Raw genomic sequence first — 22,858 nt, 5'->3', positions numbered from 1 at the left:
TATTCAACTTGTGCATTTCACTTTCATTATTTAGTTTAATGAAAGTAAAAATCAAAACACTGCCTTATACAGAATAATAGCAAATGGTCATTAATATCCTGCACAACTTGAATGACTAAACAATCTCAATGGCTAACAAGGCCAACAGAGTACAGTATAAAACTGGCTCCACCTAGACCTGGCTTATCCAATAGCTATACTTAGGAGTACACTTCTTTAATACCTTTGTCATTGGACCTGTTTAAAGTAAAGGCTGATCGAACGTGTCCAGTCGTTCATTTCTTTCAGACCTGTTGAATCAAACAGCCCAATGTAAACAATTGAGTTATTTAGGTTCAGGTAATTCATCGGATGCTACATTTGCAGGCTCAGTGTATATCTAATTATAAACCAAACTCTAGTTCTAGTAAATATAGTCAGAGTTCAGCTTTTCAGAACAGTTTTCTCCATGAAAGGTGGGTTCACACTATGGCCAACCTTTTAAGCCTTAACAGTATTTGTTAATATTAGTGCAAAGATTTCAAATAAACTCTTAGCAGTTCCTTTTTGCAATGAGGTCCTAATGCTCTTCCATATAGGCCTGATGCTGTGTGTCATGTTTTTATTATTGAAGTTACATTCTGTATAGACCTAAAAACATATGCTTTTCATGCCTGTGTGTTTCGATTTTTACTGAATAATGATTCTGTGATCAAAAAAATGTATTTGACACAAATATGGCAATTGTGTGTTTTAAAATTCTTTCATCCATTATGCCTTGGTACATTTTTTCAGATTTTAAGAACTGATTTTACATTTACCATTTGGGTGCTTTGGGTATATGATAAACTACACGCACAAAATACATACGAACATTTACTCGTAAGTAAACTCTAATTTAGTTTGGTTATTTTAAATGGATTAATTAAAGATGAATTCTGTATTGTTATACATACCGTTACCGTGATGTAACATTTTATAAACCGTAATATAAGCTTTTGGCCAAATTGGCAACCCCATCTCATATTCCTGTTGACCGAGGCCTGCAGTTTGGTTGAGCTAGTAATCGAGCAATACAAAATCGAAACATGTTTGAATGAGGAATTCTTTGAGAGGCTTTAGAGACTGCTAAAGTGTAGTCTATGGCAGGTATGATGAGATGCCTTCTCATATCGCTGAGGACAGATCTGTCAGTTACAATAAAGAGGGAGGAAGAAGAGATTAGAACATTCATATTTAGATGCAACTGTCAATCACTCTGTAGGGTGACAGAAGGACAATGCACATTCCTCAGTAATAAGGATAAAACCTTTGCAAGTCGTTTGGCCAGTTATATATTAACAAAGAATTACTAACAAAGCACTTCTATACTAAAGGACTGGCTTATCTAAAGCCAGTTGAGTAGCACTTAAAATGTTTTAGCTCTCTGAAACCTGATGTACTTATATGATTCTGTTTTCTTCAAGTTTGTATCTTCTTGGTCGAATGCACTTATTGTAAGTCGCTTTGGATAAAAGCGTCAGCTAAATGCAATGTAATGTAATGATGTAATGTAGGAGATGTGTGAGCATCAAAAAAGAACTTCACAGATGCAGATTTTATCTACACTTTCTGTAAAGAGATAAGACACTTCTTAACCCCACCCAAAGCCGTTTCAAAGATATCTCTCCCAACAGTTAAAATAGCACATTTTACAGCCTGCTCGCTGAAGCGACATCCTTTACACGCGAGTGAACTCATTTGTTTTCTCTCCCAACCCTCCCTGCAGCACACACCTTCTTTACCGTGCCTGCGTGCCTCCTTCCCCCAGCAATATCTCTCAAACTCATATTTGATATAGACGGCACTCAACAGGCTAATATTTTCCAGCTACGACAGCATGTGGCTAGTATCCTTTTCAATATTGTGTTATTGTCATCATGGCAAAATGTGACCCTGGATACACCCACTGCAGCTGCAACCACCACAAATGCAGTTAGTGGAACTTTGCCAGGTATATTCCTATTTGTGGACATATTCTGTCAACACAACAGCATCACAACAGTGCAAGATGCAGTCACGAACATTATAGATAGGTATTTGAGTTTAAAATGAAAGAGATGGGTGTGGTCCATGATTATCGCACTACCACAAGTTCATTTTCATTCAATTCGAAAGAATTATTTTTCGGATCTCAGTGAATTGTTTCGCGTTGCAGGTGAGAAAAGAAAACTGTTTCCAGAGACATTTGTTTCCTGCAGTTGCAACATTTTTTGATTACCCATAACACATTCAAACAACTGTAAACGTGGCTGGTTGGTTGAACATGTGACTACAATTCCCTAGTCTAAAGGCCAAGTGTTCTTTTCTCAGGAAGTTGAACCAGTCAAACGTACTGCTGGCTGACTGCATTCCCGCGAAGATACTGTAAGTAGAGCAAAGAACAGTAGCAGAGCACAGGTAATGAACTAGATCTCAATCAAACAAAAGAACATAAGAAGTGCACTGCTCATCAACTCTTTCCAATTCTTTATGTTTTGCAAAATTGCAAACACAATCACTCTTTCTACCTCTGTTGACCACACACACACACACACACACACACACACACACACACACACACACACACACACACACACACACACACACACACAGCTCAATCAATCGTATTTGAATTGCAATTACGATTTTGGCTTGCAACGATTTTGAAAACAACATAATCAAAATAAAACGATTATTTATTTAAATGTTTTATTATTATTTATTTAAAAAATATATATATATTATTTGTATTGTTTTTTCAATTGAACTATACTTAAGGTTCAGGGTAATCAACTGTTAAAAACATACTACACCTTTTTTGTTTTTCAATAAATTGATGTTTTCACAGTAAATGGATAATTGTTTTTAATAATCGTGATATCAATTATTGACCCAAATAATCGAGATTATGATTTTTGCCTTAATCTAGCAGCCCTAACACACACACACACACACACACACACACACACACACACACACACACACACACACACACACACACACACACACACACACACACACACACGCACACACACACACACATTTAGCCAAGCCCCAAAACTGACAAAGATCGACTGTTTTTTTTCACCCTTACGGCCCCTACACACGGCGGCGTGCGTTGCCGCTTCAACGCTTCTGCCCATTCACTTTGAATGGGGTGACGTCACGATTCGCCGAACTGCATTGTGGGAGCAAAGCGTAGCTTCTCTCGAGGTGCTCGCTGCAAAAGTAGAGCAATGTTCTACTTTTGCCGCCTCGACGGAGGCGTCAGCCAATCAAATCCCTCGTATGTAAATCTGACAGTACAAGCAGTAGCCAATCAAACCGGGTGTATGTTGGGAGAGCCAGACCGCAGTTATTTCCCATATGTCAACAAAAGGAGGAGAAAATGATCGTGGCGGTAGGGAACATACAGGGATACAAACCGGAGGAGCCAGGCATGGGGGGAGGTGGCAGAGACAGTGGGGGAAACTGGTAGGTTTTCGCTTGTTTGGGGAGTTTATATCCAGTGTATTTTGTTTGAATGGACAGCTAGCAAGCATAGACAGTATATTTAGCCAGCATGGATGTAGCATGAATGCTTTGCTTTGTATGTCCGGGGCGGGACATTCATGTGGTTGGTTGTTGGTCGGACTGCTCGCGTTGACTCCCCAAGCTCAAGACACGCCCACCGCCAAGCGGCAACGCACGCCGCCGTGTGTAGGGGCCGTAGTATAAACCCATCCGTAGCGTTATTAGTCGCTCAGACCAAGTAGTCCAGGAGTGTGGGGGTGTAGTACTAAGACGGAAAACAACCTAGACCAAGTCGAGTATTTTTGTTTGAATAAAAAACGTTAACCAACCATTTACTGTGAGCCAGTTGAGCACCATTGTAAAGTATACTATTTTCATAGGTCTACACAATGCATTGGAAAGTCAAGGGGGTCCTGACAAAGCATCCATATGTGATGAGATGACGAGAATGGGTTGACACACTGGGCTCTGAACTACTCACCAAAGCAGTTAATCTAGTCTTATATACAGGGCTGCACATAACTGGTGCATGCGCACCTGCGCCAAAAAAAGAGCACCGGGTCATTTGAAACAAAGCGCATTTGCGTACCAACATTGAGAGAGGGAGAGGGGAGAGAGAGAAGGGAAAAGAGAAAATAGAGGAGAGAGAGAGAGAGAGAGAGATTTGCGAGTTGGCAACACTGGGAGAGAGGGAGGGTCCACCGGTACCAGCGCTGTTGTTATTAGAATCTGGTGCCGTGCTAGCTGCTCTAACGGATATAAGAAGAAGATGTTTCTACAATAATGTGGAGGGAGAGTCCTCTCCAACCCAGTCTCACAAAAAAACGTGTAATAACTACGTTGGTCCACAACGTAGGACGTAGTATTTCTACAAAAACGCCTCTGAAATTGTAAGATCCCTACGTTTTTTTTCACCATTCATTCCAATGGCTGGCGTCTATGTCACGTGATCTTCACATTTCTCCCTGCAGAAAAAAAAAAACATGGCCGAACTTTGTTTTATTCTCAGTGTAAAATGCCTATTTAAAGTTACTTTGGCCATTAAAATGCGTTTTGATGTCATTTGATGCGAGAAATATGAATTGTTATTTCAGATTATGTGTGCAGTTGATGCACATAATCTTTAGTTTGCTAGTTATTACGAAGATTACTTCAGGAAATTGTGTCTATACAACATTTTCATTGTTACCAAGGTGGTTGCTAGGGACGCTGCTATCGATATTATTTCTGTTATGTTGTGTAACTGTTTAATGGTGTTATCTTTATTGCTACCCCATTCCCCGTCAAAGTATAGTGTTGGTCCACAGCGCAAACGTATTAGTTTAACAAAATCCGCATCTAAAATGGTGCAGAAACGTTATTTCCCCTGTGCAATTCCAGTCTCACATCTCACAGCACATCGTCATTAACAAATACCGGAAACAGACCGAAAACACTTTATTCCGAGTGTGCTTGCTTTTCTCTTTGAAAGTCATCACATAACGGCATTGTAATACACGGTTCGGCTGCATTAAATGTTACATATCTGCCGTAGTTCTCTATTATAGAGCCCTGATGAGGAGACTTCTAGACAAACAGGAAGAGCTGCCACCAACACTGGAAACGTGACGTGGATCATAAATATATCAGCCATTAAACAACATCTTACATTTCTTTTCACACAATACGTCTCCTTGCAGTATCAACACTAATTTGGCTGACTTTTATATTTGATCCAATTGGTAGATAGGCTCTATTTACACCATAAACGTGCACACCTGATATAAAGGGACACCTAGTGGTTAAAGCATGTTATTGCATTTCATTATTTTTATTATTAGATATTAATAGAATCCCTATAAAGTATATTCATTACTCATTATTCTCTACTAATAGTTAAGTAAAGACTGTATATAATGACTATTTTGCACATCCCTTTCAAGATTTTCTAAGGTTTATTGACATATCATATTCACAAACGGTGTAGTTATGCAATGAATGAAAAACTTTGTGTATACCTCCAGCAATGTTAACTATGTTGAAGCACTTATTTTAACTGATATTATACATATGTATTATACTCTTATAAGATGTATGTAGATAGTTTAAAAAATGTGCAGAATATGACAATTTAATGGTGGAGGTACACACATATTGAAAGATGTCTTGTGATGCACTGTTGAGGAACCTGCGACCCAAGTTTTTCATCTCCGGCCTTGTCAGGTATTGAACAATCAATAAATAAAGAACACAGAATTATTAAATATAAAACACAGAATTTGTGTGATTATACTAAATTATTTACAAATAAACACCACTGCATATTTACAACTATACACATGCTGATGTAACGCAAATGTTCCAACTTGGGATCAATAAAGTATATCTTATCTTAAGCTGATCGATGGCTACTGCCATATTTGCACAATGTGCCTCTGAACCTTGACAAGTGCATGTTTCAGGCTTATCAATTAACAACAGGGGGGGTCACAGACATAAGACCAGCTGTTAAATAAAGCTCGTCTGACCTTAGCTGTCGTGTGGGTATATATATTAATGCTGCCCATTATGGGCACAAGCCATTTTCACCCATTTATTAATTATATGTTTTAAATTTGAGTGTTTCCTATCCCCTAAACCTCCAGGGATGTACACAGTTTAATACTGGCAACTTCTTATTATGGGAAATATGAAAACGTCTTTTAAAACTACAATTCCCAGTAGAGACGTGCCATAGATAGAGAACATGTTGCGAAACACAATAGCCAGCATGTGTAGTTCTGGGGACGGGGTGGGGGAGGGGGGGACGCGTTGGACCCGTTCAAATCCAGTTTTGGACAGTGCCGTGGTTCCATCCCATTTCAAGTGCTGTTCGACGCTCTGCACACTCTCCAATCACAGAGCTTGAGGACTATCACGGGGTTTGTCAAGCGAAGCGGAGAGAATACTTACTTCCGGGTGTAATATTCTGTAAAGCAAATGAGCTGCTCCGACCCTCGGTCCTGACGGACTCCAACTTGTGTTTATTAATCAAACAAATAAATAAACACAAGGATAATTATGTGTTATTGTTGAGTAAATGGAGAATTGCACAGGGGAAAATAACGTATCTATTGTGGTGATTGACATTATTCACCCACGGATCTATGGGTTAGGGTATTGTTCTGCACGGACATTTTAGTGAGCCGGACTTCCTGTCTCCGCCGGTCTTCGCTTCCCGAGCATGAAGCTGTTTACATGTGTTTTGAGATGCTAAATAAAAGTCTAGCTTGTACCTTTGATACCCCGCCTCCGACTCCCATCTCTCGGCACCACACTATGCCACAATTTTAGATGCGGATTTTGTTAAACTAATACGTTTGCACTGTGGACCAACACTATACATTGACGGGGAAGGGGGTAGCAATAAAGATAACACCATTTTACACAACATAACAGAAATAATATCGATAGCAGCGTCCCTAGCAACCACCTTGGTAACAATGAAAACGTTGTATAGACACCATTTCTTGAAGTAATCTTCGTAATAACTAGCAAATTAAGATCATGTACATCCACTGCACACATAATCTGAAATAACAACTCATATTTCTCGCATAAAATGACATCAAAAGGCATTTTAATCGCCAAACTAACCTTAAAATAGGCATTTTCCACCGAGAATAAAACGAATGTCGGCCATGTTTTTTTTTTCTGCAGGGAGAAATTTGAAGATCACGTGACATAGACGCCAGCCATTGGAATGAATGGTGAAAAAAAACGTAGGCATCTTACAATTTCAGAGGCGTTTTTGTAGAAATACTACGTCCTACGTTGTGGACCAACGTAGTTATTTCACGTTTTTTTTTGTCAGACTGGGTTGTCCTCTCCAGTCAGAGTGAGAGGCTGATAAGTTAACTACAGCTCAGTGAGGTAAAGGACTCTTAGTCTAAGTTCAAACGGTTTGGTCACAATGTATGTAAACACATATTTCCAAGGCACTCCTTTATAATTATTGGGATAAATAGGTTTTAAATCATTCCAATGTATCCTATAGGACAGTAACCAAAATATCCTTTAAAACTGGAGAGATAAAAAAAAAAATGCATAAATTAAAAAATGTTAAGGTAAAATAAGATATGAATGAACAAAACAAATAACAAATAAGACCCCTGATCATAAAACATGTTGTCAAATATAATTATTGTATCAAAATGTTACTCCTATTAGCCAGTTAGCTATCTAATTCCTATATACTACACTGGTGAAAGAGAATGGGCCAGGGGGTTAAAACACCCCAGGGTTCAGTTCAACCTGGTTAACTCAGGCGGATGTGAACTAGGGGGGATGTAACGATCCGTCGATCTGTATCTTTATCATTGATGCAAAGTGAAACGATGATAAACAGACTTATTAATGAATTGTTCAGGCCACTAAATGTGGCCGAGTGTTTGGTCAATATAGAAAGCGAGTGCGACAGTGACTGGTATAGTAGTTAGTGGTTTATTTGTTAGTGATGAACACAACACATGTTTACATTTACTTCGACTTTATCAGTTGCAGGCCCCTGAATTGAACCAAATAGAAATCGGCTGTACTTTCTCTCGGGTGTTCCCTTGGTACTTGAAATACTTCAGGTGTTATACTGGTCAGATTCCAACAAGTCACAGGCCCGGAAATTCTAAAGAGCTGTGATGGGAGGCGTGTGGCGCAGTGCATAGAGCGTTGGTGTTCGGATCAAGGGAGCACAGGTTCAAACCCCACTGCAGTCAGCATGTCGTTGTGTCCCTGGGCAAGACACTTCACCCCAAATTGCTCCTGTGGGGATTGCCCGAAGTATTGAGTATGTAAGTCGCTTTGGATAAAAGCGTCTAACAAGTAACATGTAATGATATCATTTATTTCTTTCAATGATAACATGACAGCTGAAACCTGCCTCAAACTGAATGATCTCATCCTCTTGCAAACACTGATAAGATATAGCGTGATGATGTATCCGTTTTCAGTTTACACAATATAGGGAATATACCTGAATCCACCAGGTGTGTTTGTTTGCTTAATACTGTTTAAACTGACTCTGCAGGCGATGAAACACTGGAACAGAGAACACATAGAGAGGTTTACGGTCTTGAAGTAGCATAATGAAAATGTAGAAGTTGACAGTTTGTTGAGATGCATAAATAAAATGCACACTTTGGTTTTACAGTAAGTGTGAATAAAGTGTGTCACTGATTCTGCTTGAATGAATACTTGAATGACAGGTGAAAAACAAACCCTGTTTCTTCTATTTCATATGCAGTTGAGTTTATGTTACTGAACTACTAGCTTAAATAAACACCACAGGCTAATGATGTGGAAAGACTGGAGTATCAGCTACAGAATTGCACACTGATATGTTGCTTTTTGTAGTAAGTCATTATAGAGACCTCAAATATTAAGGGAACAATACAACATTTAAAACTAACACACCCTTCCTGTTTGTGGTAAGATGTTGGCATCAGTTTTTAGTCTGTGTAGTATAAAGGTAAACCGTAAATGAAACACGGAATTTGCTGGATTCCAGTTTTAAAAATGTGCTTTTAAACGTTCTACTTTCTCCAATTAAACAAAGATAAAACTGAGGTGATAGTTTTTGGAGCCAAGGCAGAACGTATAAAAAGTTAGCGCTGAGCTTCAGTCTGCAATGTTCAAAACAACAGATAAAGCCAGAAATCTAGGTGTAGTCATGGACTCTGACCTGAGTTTCAACAGTCACATTAAAACAGTTACTAAATCAGCCTACTATCACCTAAAGAACATATCTAGGATTAAAAGACTAATGTCACAGCAGGATTTGGAAAAGCTTGTCCATGCTTTTATCTTCAGTAGACTCGACTACTGCAATGGTGTCTTCACAGGTCTCACTAAAACATCTATTAGGAAGCTGCAGCTGATTCAGAACGCCGCTGCTCGAGTCCTCACTAACACTAAGAAAGTGGATCACATCACTCCTGTTCTGAAGTCTTTACACTGGCTTCCTGTGTGTCAAAGAATAGATTTCAAAATACTGCTGCTGGTTTATAAAGCACTGAATGGTTTAGGCCCAAAATACATTTCTGACCTCCTGCTAAACTATGAACCATCCAGATCTCTCAGGTCTTCAGGGACTGGTCAGCTTTCTGTCCCCAGAGTCAGAACTAAACATGGAGAAGCAGCGTTCAGTTATTATGCTCCAAACATCTGGAACAAACTCCCAGAAACCTGCAGGTCCGCTCCAACCCTGACTACTTTTAAATCCAGGCTGAAGACTTTTCTTTTTGTCGCTGCTTTTAATTGAACTATTCATATCTTCAGCTGCAAATGGACAGAAGAAGGACTAACACCTGCAGGGCTGGTTTTTCATTTCACCATTGAATGTTATGCAATGCTTGCTCTTCTCATATCATAATAATATCTGTGACTGTACGTTAGCCCGACCGCCTGTGAGAAAAACACCTGAGTCAGAGGCATCAGATCTCATCAACAAACTGGTTTGGGTGCACGTTGATGTTATGGAAGAGAAATGGGGCCAGGGATAAGGGGAAATGACAGAATTAAGTCAAACTACATTTGTTGAAAGTAGAAGTCACACAAACACAAGGATATTCACAATCTGGCATGCGTTTAGTCGCTCCTTTTACCTTATTTAATGGAGCAAGACAGTTGATTTCCCTCTCGATATTTTAACTTTATGTTGAATATTTTAACCAAAAATAATTTGATCTCAGCGTTAGAGCAGAAAATGTACTTCTCTGATTAACTTTTTTTATGCTCTAATAATCTTCATAAATAGAGGTAGAAGGGATAAAAAAGGACTGTTAATATCTGGTATAAATAAAGTCCTTAAGATGTGAATGTCTATCATTATTGTGACCGCTTGAGGTTGTGGATATTTACTTCTTATCCATGTTCCCATCAAGGATCTGCCACAGTCTTTCACTGTCGGCCATAGATGATTGAACGGTTATCAGTCAAACGCCTCACCGAATAGCACCAGCATGGGGTCAGTTGGTGTTTCACAAACACTTTCTACAACTTCCCACGGAGTGAAGCCCAAACATGTAAAAATGCAAGGAACACAACAGCATTTCATGTCCTGCGTGACAGTTCAGCTGCACGCTCTCCTCGCTGTAACTGTTTACCGCTCTCTGCAATTTTCAAACTTGACTAAAGTAGCTGCAGCCACAGCTCACTGTGGTTGATTTGGTGCCAGGGGGGAAACGGTTGCAATGTGAGATGTTTTTACCCACACAATTCAGATCTTCCCTCAGTTCCTACAGCTTTTCATCTACTAGGATGGGTTAAATGCAGAGAACATATGTCCCAGTGTGCTGTGTGCTCTGCATGTGTGACCATTAAAGAGGGTTTCATCCCTCCAATTCTATCTATCTCTATTTGGTGCTCTGGTGTCCAAAGCAAGACCTAAAGGACTGCAAGGGGGGCAATGTGGGAGTTTCGGGGGGGGGGGGGGGGGGGCATTAGCATTAGAGAATGTATGATTTTGTTTTGCACTTGTGTCCCTCAGCTCCCAGAGTCAACAGTGATTATGGTCAAATGATACAATAATTATATTTGACAACATGTTTGTTTTATGATCAGGGGTCTTACTTAAAATTGTAAAAAACAAACAAAGTTCTGTCTGTATTATTTGTTGTGCTATTTCTGCAGGGACATTTTATTTAAATAATAAAAACAATTAAAACAGTTGATGGTGATCTTTTCTGTCAATCAACTTAATGATTAGTCGACTAATCGTACAGCTCTATGGTTATCATATTTACATATCAGTATCTTATTATCAACTTAAACGCCAATCCATAGCATCAAAACATGAAACAAAAAATGTAATACAAATAAACTAGTTTGTCTCTTACTTGTTGCTTTGGAAGCTGTCCAGTTCATCAGTGAAGAACACATCTCCTCCTCCTTCTTCTTTCTGCTTGGATTTCTTTCGTTTAATCTTAAACGACAACAGCCTCCTTGGCTTCTTTTCTTTCGGGGAAATGGGTAAAACATCCCCGGGCAGAGTGACGCTGTCTCCCGGGCTTAAGGGACCGAGGTTTGCCGGCAGAGTGTCCGACCTGTCCCGGGGGCTGGATGCTGCTACATCGGACCTTTTCCGCTCCTTGCTTTCTTTATCAGGTGATTTGCTTTTAAATAAGTTCTTTACTTTCAGGGAGCTAGACTTACTCATGGTGGCTGTTATTCGGAGTTCGAGAAGGAAAACATAACCAGGAGAGCTGTCCTACTTATAGCTGCTGAAGGAGTGATTCACCGGGATAACCTGCAGAGCAAGTTGCCGCGAGGCAGCAGGGGACATGCCCACACCGGTCGCGCATACCATAGCACCACATACACGCGCATCCATGGGTCCTTCTCACTTCGGTTAAATGGATTCCTTGCATCCCTCACTTGCGTCGTTTCCCTGCGACTAGTCCCTCCCACAAGGGAAGCATGGAGAGACGCAAGGAAACCACGAGAAGCAGGGAAATGAGTTTTAAGAGCCGTCCTTTCCTCCGGGGCGTCACGTGAAGCGACGTCCGTTTGTGATGACGCCGCACAGCTGATCGTCTGACAGCAGCTCTGTCCCTGCTCTGTCCCCGTTGTGTTCACAAACACCCCCGCCTCTGTTAGTACACATTTACTGACACAAACATTTGTATCATCTGTTGTAGACCCAAATACATTAAATCAAATAAGAACTCATTCTCAAAAAAGATAAACGCCATTCTTAAAATGTATAAACGAACAATAGTTAGATTAATATTGATTAGAGTGCACAATAGAAATAAAATAATTGAGAGAAGAAAAAGAGATATATTATCTATCAAAACCCAGTTAGATTAACATTCATTGGATTGCACACTTTGTTTGTTTGGATATGTAGCACATTAACATTTTAATAGTAGGCTACTTAATGATTGACTCAATGGAAATGACAATAAATGAAAATGTAAAACGAAAAAAGCGATCATGAAAATGATGATTGACCACTTTGTTGTTCAGATATATCACATATTTGTAACTAAATGATACATGAATTGAAACAAAACACGGTATAAACTGAGGAGGGACTCCCGTGAGGTTCATGTGTTTTCTTCACTCCGCTGGGAAACTGCTCTCATGTCAAGAAGCATCAGATCAGTGCATGCGCTGCATCGTCCAATCAGTGAGCGATACACAGTAAGGGGGCGGGGCGAGTGTCTGAGGATTTCATGGTGGTTCCTCGATTATAGGTCCTCCATTATCGCTCCTCGTTCCTCGCTCCTCTGGCAGAAATAAGGCCATTGAACTCAAGATGGCGCAGACAAATCAACTTCCGATGATACCGAGACCGAGGAGCGAGGAAATTAAAAATAAGAGAAGTGAGAAGGGCCCCATGGCTCCATCAGGTAAGATAAAAGTGTAGTAGAAGAAGAAATAAAATACTTCCGACTATTAACTTCAAAATAAAATGACACAAACACTGTTATCGATTTATATAAACAAATGCTTTATCATTATGATACTAAAATACCTGATTTAAATCAAAAAGAGTTGCTGATTGATTATCTGTCGATTCATATAAATCGAATGTTTCTACTTATAGCTCTCCCCAGGAAATACCCAGAGCCAGAGTTTGATTGTAAATTGTAGTCTAGCTTGCCCTACATGTTATAATATTCAATGTTTACATTGATGTAATTACCTATGGTAATTACTCAATCAGAACAATGCAACCAAGTTATTGGCTCCCTCAGCATGAAAACCTTATGCTTCACTTGTAAAAAAGTTCTGATGTCATCAGAAGAGAAACATTTCAAATTCATAAAAATGCTAAAAAATAATCTATATGAAGGTCCTTATAGAGGCATGATAGAATGCGTAATATCGCCTTTAATATGCAGTTAAACTTGTTTGAGATAAATAAGTGCTTCTTTTAAAGGAGCTGGGTGTGAGCTACAGGCATAATGAGGTTCAAAATAGAGACAAAGATCAGAGCAGGAGGAAATAGTTAGAAAGGCATGGCTATAGTGACCCACTAGGGGCCCAGTGCTGGTTCTAAGTAGTTTCCGCTATTATACAACAACACGTATATTTAAACATGAATTACAAATTCTTTACCCGGGGATTGTTGGAATCAATTTATCAATTTATTTTTGATAAACATATGATCAGTGCTGGGGGTGATGGGAACAAATAACCAATTTAAACAAAAAGGTAACCCAAGTAGTTAAGTTGGTGTTTGAGCATGTCTTTTACAACCCTAAATGTTAAGCAAGTGACAATTTAGTGTTTGTGTGTTTAAGGTGAGAGACTTGATGTTTAGCATCCATGCACGACAAGTATACAATACATGTTATACAGTATACTGTATCAGCTGTATATGTTTATTGATGATTTACATAAAAAGCTTTTATTTTGAAAGCAAACGTTTTACAACCAGATTATTGCTTGATGCAGCAGGCTCTTACATATTTCAACACAAGCTTTGCAGTTAAGTCTAACAACGATGGAAACCTGCATTTGCTTTAAATGACATCGTAACCCTCTGTGTGATTACGATGCCTTTATATGGGTGTGGATGTAAGTGTTTTTCTCTAAATGTAAGAGAGTGATACAAATTCAACCACATGGCTTTCAAGATTGAATTTATGATAAGGGTTTCAACCCAGTTTGAACAGTTACCGCCCAGGGGCCACTTAAGTGTAACAAGAAGCCAGGGGCCAGTTAATAAAAAAAAACATAGCCATTGTCTATTTGTATTCCTTGTATGCACTCTGGGTTCTCATTCACTTTAAAAGTACAGATTATAAAAATGTTTTCTTATATATCAATTAATTTTCATTTTGAATCAGTAAATGGTGGGGAATCCAGCGTTCTAATCCTATCTCGCTGCCGTTCTGCCATATTATCTGTTTTTTTACTTTAAGAAAAGCATTTGTTTTTCTTTTTCTCCTTAAAATCCCTATAATCAGTGACATTGATTGTACCTGAATACCACATGAAGCTCATTAAACTGAGGCCAAAAAGTTCCATAAATAATAGCTCAGTTCAGATCGTCTATGCCTGAGAATGAGAACTTGAAAAAAATCATCAGATCTAGCATCCTGTCAATATAAACATAGTATGGGTAGTTGTGATGTGACTTTTTACAACAGAATGGAAGTTAATGATCTACTATCTACTGAAATAGCTGCAGCTCTACCTGCTGGTCATGTTGTGGGAAAGCACCTCATATTTTACTGTAATACACATTTACTTCATGTCAAACACATAACAAGTAAATGCTACAAAACTAATAACATTGACTTTTTGTAAAGGATTCATCAGGCTCAATCAGGGTTTGCAAAAATACTTAAAACTGACAAAATTGAAGCAGGCACAAGAAAATATAAGAAAATACAGAAATAATATGTACAGGCAAAAACAAAATAACTGTCTAGCAAAGGGGAAGCACATTCTCCGAAAAACCTACATTGAGGTTTGAGGGCATGAGCGAAGAAAGAGAGAGTTTCTGTGTGCAGGATGTTGGCATGAGTGAGTTTACACCATAGACCAGGGGGGGCCACATCGGGCCACATCAGCATTATGGTTGCACTCAAAGGGCCGGTTGTAACTTTAAGACTATATAAAAATACATATATGAATATTTAATATATATCAAATAATGTATTATATTACATTATTGCCTCTGCATTGGATTATTATCGGATGGGTAATAACTTCATAATTAACTACGTCTGAAAGCAGAAGTCTAGGGCAAATAATTGCAAGTCTCTTCAGTGAGAATGTCACAAAATGATTTAAAAAGAAAGGTCAAAATAAAAACAATTAAGTGACATTTTGAAAGAAGTTACATTTAAAAAAAGAAAAGTCAAATTCTGAGATGCATAGTGGGACATGTAGTTTATTGGCAACGTGCTTCTGTAAAGTAGCATGTAACCGCATAATAAACCTATCATATTTTTTGCAAGCTCTTGTGGGGCCACATGAAATGAAGTCGCGGGCCGGATTTGGCCCCCGGGCCTTGAGTTTGACACCCCTGAGACTGTATATATAAATGGACGTAGTGTCCGTGACGTCACCCATAGAATTCTGCAGAGTTGCCGTGAAGCCCTTAGTAGCGGAGTCGGCCACTAACGGCTCGACAGTGACGTCAGAGTCTAATCCCGCCTGCTCCAAATAAGGGCAAAGAGGCGGAGCCGAGGCGGGACCTGCTGCCTCCGAACTGGAAGTAAACAGAGCTAGCTCAGGCTAAGAAGCTAAGCTAACATGAAATACATGCATACCAAGTTACTGCTAACAGTGTAGTTCCCCTATATAAACGTTACATTCATGATCAAATGAGACAATCTGCAAGAGAATTAGCTATGTTTTGTTATTCTTAATGCCTGTCATTCACACGTTGAGAAAAGACGGACTCCACCGCCCGGACCTAACGGCCCGTCTACACTACAGGCATCAACAAATCTTGAAGCTGGGCGTGTCAGATATTATTTCTGTTATGTTGTGTAACTGTTTAATGGTGTTATCTTTATTGCTACCTCCTTCCCCGTCAAAGTATAGTGTTGGTCCACAGCGCAAACGTATTAGTTTAACAAAATCCGCATCTAAAATGGTGCAGAAACGTTATTTTCCCCTGTGCAATTCCAGTCTCACATCTCACATCACATCGTCATAAACAAATACCGGAAACAGACCTAAAATACTTTATTCCGAGTGTTCTTGCTTTTCTCTTTGAAAGTCATCACATAACGGCATTGTAATACACGGTTCGGCTGCATTAAATGTTACATATCTGCCGTAGTTCTGTATTTATAGAGCCCTGATGAGGAGACTTCTAGACAAACATGAGGAACTGCCGCCAACACTGGAAACGTGACGTGGATCATAAATATATCAACAATTAAACAACATCTTACATTTCTTTTCACACAATACGTCTCCTTGCAGTATCAACATTAATTCGGCTGACTTTTATATTTGATCCAATTGGTAGATAGGCTGTATTTACACCATAACGGCCCGTCCACACAGCGGCGTGCGTTGACGCTTCACCATTCACTTTGAATGGGGTGACGTCACTTTTAGCCGAAATGCATCGTGGGAAGCGACGCGGAGCGTAGCTGGCGTGGCTCGCTGCAAAAGTTGAGCAATGTTCAACTTTTGACGCCTCGGCAGAAGCGTCAGCAAATCGAATCATATGCCAGTACAAGCTCTAGCCAATCAAACCGCTGCTTGTGTGTCAGGGGCGGGAGATTCATGTGATTGGTTGTTGGTCGAGTTTCAGACACGCCCGCCGGCAAGCGTCAGCGCACGCCGCTGTGTGGACGGGCCGTAAAGGTGCACACCTGATATAAAGGGACACCTAGTGGTTAAAGCATGTTATTGAATTTCATTATTTGTATTATTAGATATTAATAGAATCCCTATAAAGTATATTCATTACTCGTTATTCTCTACTAATAGTTAATTAAAGACTATATATAATGACTATTTTGCACATCCCTTTCAAGATTTTCTAAGGTTTATTGACATATCATATTCACAAACGGTGTAGTTATGCAATGAATGAAAAACTTTGTGTATACCTCCAGCAATGTTAACTATGTTGAAGCACTTATTTTAACTGATATTATACATATGTATTATACTCTTATAAGATGTATGTAGATAGTATAAGAAATGTGCAGAATATGACAATGTAATGGTGGAGGTACACAAATATTGAAAGATGTCTTGTGATGCACTGTTGAGGAACCTGTGACCCAAGTTTTTCATCTCCGGCCTTGTCAGGTATTGAACAATCAATAAATAAAGAACACAGAATTATTAAATATAAAACACAGAATTTGTGTGATTATACTAAATGATTTACAAATAATCACCACTGCATATTTACAACTATACACATGCTGATGTAACGCAAATGTTCCAACTTGAGATCAATAAAGTATATCTTATCTTAAGCTGATCGATGGCTACTGCCATATTTGCACAATGTGCCTCTGAACCTTGACAAGTGCATGTTTCAGGCTTATCAATTAACAACAGGAGGGGTCACAAACATAAGACCAGCTGTTAAATAAAGCTCTTCTGACCTTAGCTGGCATGTGGGTATATATATTAATGCTGCCCATTATGGGCACAAGCAATTTTCACCCATTTATTAATTATATGTTTTAAATTTGAGTGTTTCCTATGCCCTAAACCTCCAGTGATGTACACAATTTAATACTGGCAACTTCTTATTATGGGAAATACGAAAACGTCTTTTAAAACTACAACTCCCAGTAGAGACGTGCCATAGATAGAGAACATGTTGCGAAACACAATAGCCAGCATGTGTAGTTCTGGGGACGGGGTGGGGAGGGGGGGACGCGGTGGACCCGTTCAAATCCAGTTTTGGACAGTCTGCCGTGGTTCCATCCCATTTCAAGTCCTGTTCGACACTCTGCACACTCTCCAATCACAGAGCTTGAGGACTATCACGGGGTTTGTCAAGCGAAGCGGAGAGAATACTTACTTCCGGGTGTAATATTCTGTAAAGCAAATGAGCTGCTCCGACCCTCGGTCCTGACGGACTCCAACTTGTGTTTATTAATCAAACAAATAAATAAACACAAGGATAATTATGTGTTATTGTTGAGTAAATGGAGAATTGCACAGGGGAAAATAACGTATCTATTGTGGTGATTGACATTATTCACCCACGGATCTATGGGTTAGGGTATTGTTCTGCACGGACATTTTAGTGAGTCGGACTTCCTGTCTCCGCCGGTCTTCGCTTCCCGGTAGCTTCCCGGGCATGAAGCTGTTTACATGTGTTTTGAGATGCTAAATAAAAGTCTAGCTTGTACCTTTGATACCCCGCCTCCGACTCCCATCTCTCGGCACCACACTATGCCACAATTTTAGATACGGATTTTGTTAAACTAATACGTTTGCACTGTGGACCAACACTATACATTGACGGGGAAGAGGGTAGCAATAACGATAACACCATTTTACACAACATAACAGAAATAATATCGATAGCAGCGTCCTTAGCAACCACCTTGGTAACAATGAAAACGTTGTATAGACACCATTTCTTGAAGTAATCTTCGTAATAACTAGCAAACTAAATATCATGTACATCCACTGCACACAAAATCTGAAACAACAACTCATATTTCTCGCATCAAATTACATCAAAAGGCATTTTAATCGGCAAACTAACCTTAAAATAGGCATTTTCCACCGAGAATAAAACGAATGTCGGCCATGTTTTTTTTTTCTGCAGGGAGAAATTTGAAGATCACGTGACATAGACGCCAGCCATTGGAATGAATGGTGAAAAAAAACGTAGGGATCCTACAATTTCAGAGGCGTTTTTGTAGAAATACTACGTCCTATGTTGTGAACCAACGTAGTTATTACACGTTTTTTTATGAGACTGGGTTGGTCCATCAACGTGACTACGCCCTAATTTATGCAAAAACTTTAAGACCTAATATAAATAAAAAGGTCGTGTTAGAAAACAATTCACTCACAGATTCATAATCATGAAGGTGGAATCTAACTATATCGATAATAATATTTATTGCATCCATGGGTAGAAACATGTTTTTTTCTGCTGTAAAGTTGGGCATTTTAACATGGGGGTCTATGGAAATTGCTCCTTTCTGCAGCCAGCTTCCCAGCTGTTCCCCAGAGTTTGCCGCTTGGTTTACACCTGGCTGTGATCAAAGACAGAGAGTGAAAGTAAGGGAGGGCAGCCAACTTGTATCCAGTAGTTTGTAAAACTCTATTAAAAATGTAATTGATGAAGTGAAAAAAAAACCTACAGTAGTCGTTAAACAATTCTCTCCTTAACTTCAAGGCTGGACCTGTTGCGACTGAGCAGTCGGTGTGAATTGAGCGCTGCCTGGAAGCAACAGCAGGCGGAAAGTCCCTGCATGTGTGACTTCAGAAAGGAGGAAGATCCCTGATGCACTTTACTCACACTGCAGCAAAGCCTGTGAGAATGCAGCTCTGCCTATATCCTTCTTCTTTTGATATTTAATGCGCACATTATTAGTGACATACATCCCACCCACTGACCTTTGTTCAGAAGCAGCCTGGACACAGGTGAAGCTCCGGGAGGAAGATTTGTCTCACTCTACTCAACCCAGAGAATAAATCATCTTTCTGCAAGGTAAGTGTGATCAGAATAGAAAATAATCTAATATAGAAGAAGTAAATATGAATCATTATTTGGTTTATTTGGTCACATTAGCCAGTTTGGTAACTGCTTAATGTATTTTCACCAGTGGTGGACAGTAACTCAATAAATGTACTATATTACTGTGCTTAGGTACAATTCTTGGATACATATACTTTACTTAAAGGTACTTTTTAATGCCACTTAATTCTTCTACTACACTATAATTTAGAAGCAAATGTTGTTATTTCTTTTTTAAAGATCCCCCTTTACTAGATGCAACATTGAAGTGGTGAACACTAATGCATCAATAGTTTTAGTTGATTACAATGCAATACTTTTGTACTTTGAAATAAGTGATATTTTGAATGCAGGACATTTATCTGTAGTTAAGTATTTATACACTGTGGTTTAACAACTTTTAATTACATAACATATTGTAGTACTTCCTCAAACTCTTATTTCTAGGGTTTCTAAATGTGTTAATCCTTTAGTATAAACGTAAGTGTAAACGTGTAAGGTCATGGTTTGTCCTTGACAGTGTGTGTGAAGAATTTCAAAGCCTGAAACTGCACTGATTGATTGATCACTTACAAAATGTATAATGTTTTTATTGAATCAAGTTTCACATAGGACAGACTTTTACAGAACTGTCAGTCCTGTAAACAATGGAAACGATATATGCAGAACTCTTGAAGTTCTCATACTGAGTTTCTAAACAAAAGGCTCATCTTTTCTCGTTCAATTATCTACTGTTAGTGTAAAACCATCCCTTCCTCATTGACGCGTGCTACTGTGCGTTACTATGTATAATCTACTGTAGGAATTTGTGAGACATGTCATGTCTGTTCCTTATCAGGCTTTTAAAGAAGTAAGTGGAAGCACGCAACAGGTTTCTCACACGCTTCTATTTACATAAAGGAGAAATCCTGTGTTGGTGTGTCATTTCATCCATTGAAACAGAAACGTCTAATGCTGTCACGCAGGGAAAAACATTTTATTATTTATATCAAATAAAATTAGGTTTGCTAGGCAAAACCTAATTTGCTCAGATATTTTACTTGCTATATTACATGTTCACAATTCTTGAAATATTGTGCCTTTTACTCCACTTCATTATTTGACAGATTTAGCTGTTTTGAAGATTCAGAATATAAATGCATGATGTAATACATTATTATGTACTATTATAAGTTAAGACATATTATGTACAATATTTGAATAAATGTATTTAGTTATTTCCCACCACTGATTATAATTCTTCAACATTTATTATTGTGAAATGAGCCATTGTTCAGAAAGTGCACTCATATAATATAGGTACATTTTTATTGCTGGTACTTTTACATGGAGTCAAACGTTAAATGCAGGATTCTTCAAAAAAATGTGTTTGTGTTTTTACTTTATTTAAACTTGGGTATAGGCAACATTGGAGAACACAGCACGAGTAAACTAAATTTTTTTAATTAAAGAAACGGTAATTTCCTGTGAGAATCGTCAGAAAAAAAATCAAAGATCTGTGCACCTCTCTTGTGAACCTGATACATTTTAGTGACCTCTGTACACTGACTGATGCTCAGAGACACATCTCAGATCCTCCACGATACAGATCTTATCAGCTTCTGGGATCAGACAAAGCACAAAGCAAACCCACTGCTTCCAGTGCATTCACTTTTTGAAATAAGGTCATTCACACCCAGACGTAGAGCTGAACTAGAACGCCGGCTTTTTTCCTGTAAACAGAAGAAAAACCGGTGATGTGACTCATACCCAGTCCAAGTAATGCACACCTTGCAAATAAACTAGATTTGTGGTGGTACCACTTTCAAGCTGAAGTCTTTCTTAGGGCACATTACTCATCAGTTTAAGAATAAATAAATGTGTTATACCATTTAGTAAAGTCATATGTTATGAATAATAATACAGGTAGTTGCCTAGTGGAGGGAGAATTCAGATATTTTTGCTTGGTTAGAGTACAAAATAGTCAAAAAATACTCAATTACAAATAAAAGTTCTGCATTGAAAATGTTACTGGCAATATTCAAAGTGCGTTTTACAATTTGTACCACAACATCTTATTATCTTCTTATCTTATGTACTCAGGGCTGGCCCTCGGCATAGGCAGTATAAGCGAATGCTAAGGGCGCATCAACCCATAGGGGAAGCCAAAAATATAAATTAAATAAAAAGTTAGAAATACAAAAAAAAAATCCCGATTTTGGATCAACAAAGTACATCTTATTATCTTATACTAACAGAACTACACCATAATTGTGTACAGCGCCCATAAACTATGGAGCACCCTCCCCCCAAAATCAAGTTGAACTGCCCCAGCCCTAGTAAAAACCAGAGGTTTATGTGAAATTGTTCTTTTTTTTGAAATAATGGTTTTAGTGTGCAATTATAGGTTTTAATTTTGTATTTGTGTTAATTTAAAATAAATCAAACTCCCAAAAAACGTATACAGCTTCTGTATGCTTTTATTAACATTGGAATTTACTGTGTAAGCGGCCGCAGGGGGGAGAGCTTTAGAGAACTCTCTCCTGAAAGACTGAGAGGCTCTGATAACCTCAGCTCAGTGAGGTAAAGGCACACCTTTATATGATCATTATAGTTATAAAAAATAAGAGAATAGATGAAAAACAGGTATAAAATACTATATGACAGTACAAAAAAAAAAAAAGGGGAGTGATTTGTAAAATATCCATAAAGAAAAATAAATCTGCTTACAGTTCTGTTTCATATAGATGTTGAGAGATGTATCCATAGATCTCCTAATGTTGCTCTCAAAGTGCACCAGATTGATGCTTTTAACTTCAATATTAAAAAAAAAAAAAAAAAAAAATCTTCCGGGGGTGCATGCCCCCGGACCCCCCTAGAGGATGTTAGGTCCACCCCCCACTTAAATCATGTTCACATGAATAGGATATTAAATACAGTTGCACACATCTTGTGTCCATATCTTTCTGTTTTGGTGGATGCACGAGTCATAGTGAGTGTCTGCATTTGGGGGGGGGGGGGGCGCCAGCTAAAATCTTGCCTAGGGCAGCAAATTGGTCAGGGCCGGCCCTGTATGTACTGACATTTTATTAAAATGTGACACCGAAATTAGTTTTGAAAATGTTGGACATTTTATAGCAGTCGCCTCATAATTAGTTGTTGGTGTAAATTGCAATTTATTTTCTTCTCCAGATCTAAAAC

General features: G+C 38.7%; 1 protein-coding gene across 1 annotated transcript in view; it reads right to left on the bottom strand.

Annotated features, from left to right (window-relative positions):
- crybg1a (crystallin beta-gamma domain containing 1a) overlaps positions 1 to 11,745 on the bottom strand; it is a 58,099-nt gene extending 46,354 nt beyond the window's left edge. Inside the window, exon 1 of the mRNA XM_034111299.2 lies at positions 11,364 to 11,745. Within this exon, the coding sequence (XP_033967190.1) occupies positions 11,364 to 11,683 (320 nt within the window). The 5' untranslated portion in view covers positions 11,684 to 11,745. The remainder of the gene's footprint in view (positions 1 to 11,363) is intronic.
- Positions 11,746 to 22,858: the final 11,113 nt, after the last annotated feature.

This window comes from Pseudochaenichthys georgianus, chromosome 22 (assembly GCF_902827115.2).
Source record: "Pseudochaenichthys georgianus chromosome 22, fPseGeo1.2, whole genome shotgun sequence".
Classification (NCBI taxonomy): domain Eukaryota; kingdom Metazoa; phylum Chordata; class Actinopteri; order Perciformes; family Channichthyidae; genus Pseudochaenichthys; species Pseudochaenichthys georgianus.
This window is presented reverse-complemented; position numbering and strand designations above follow the sequence as displayed.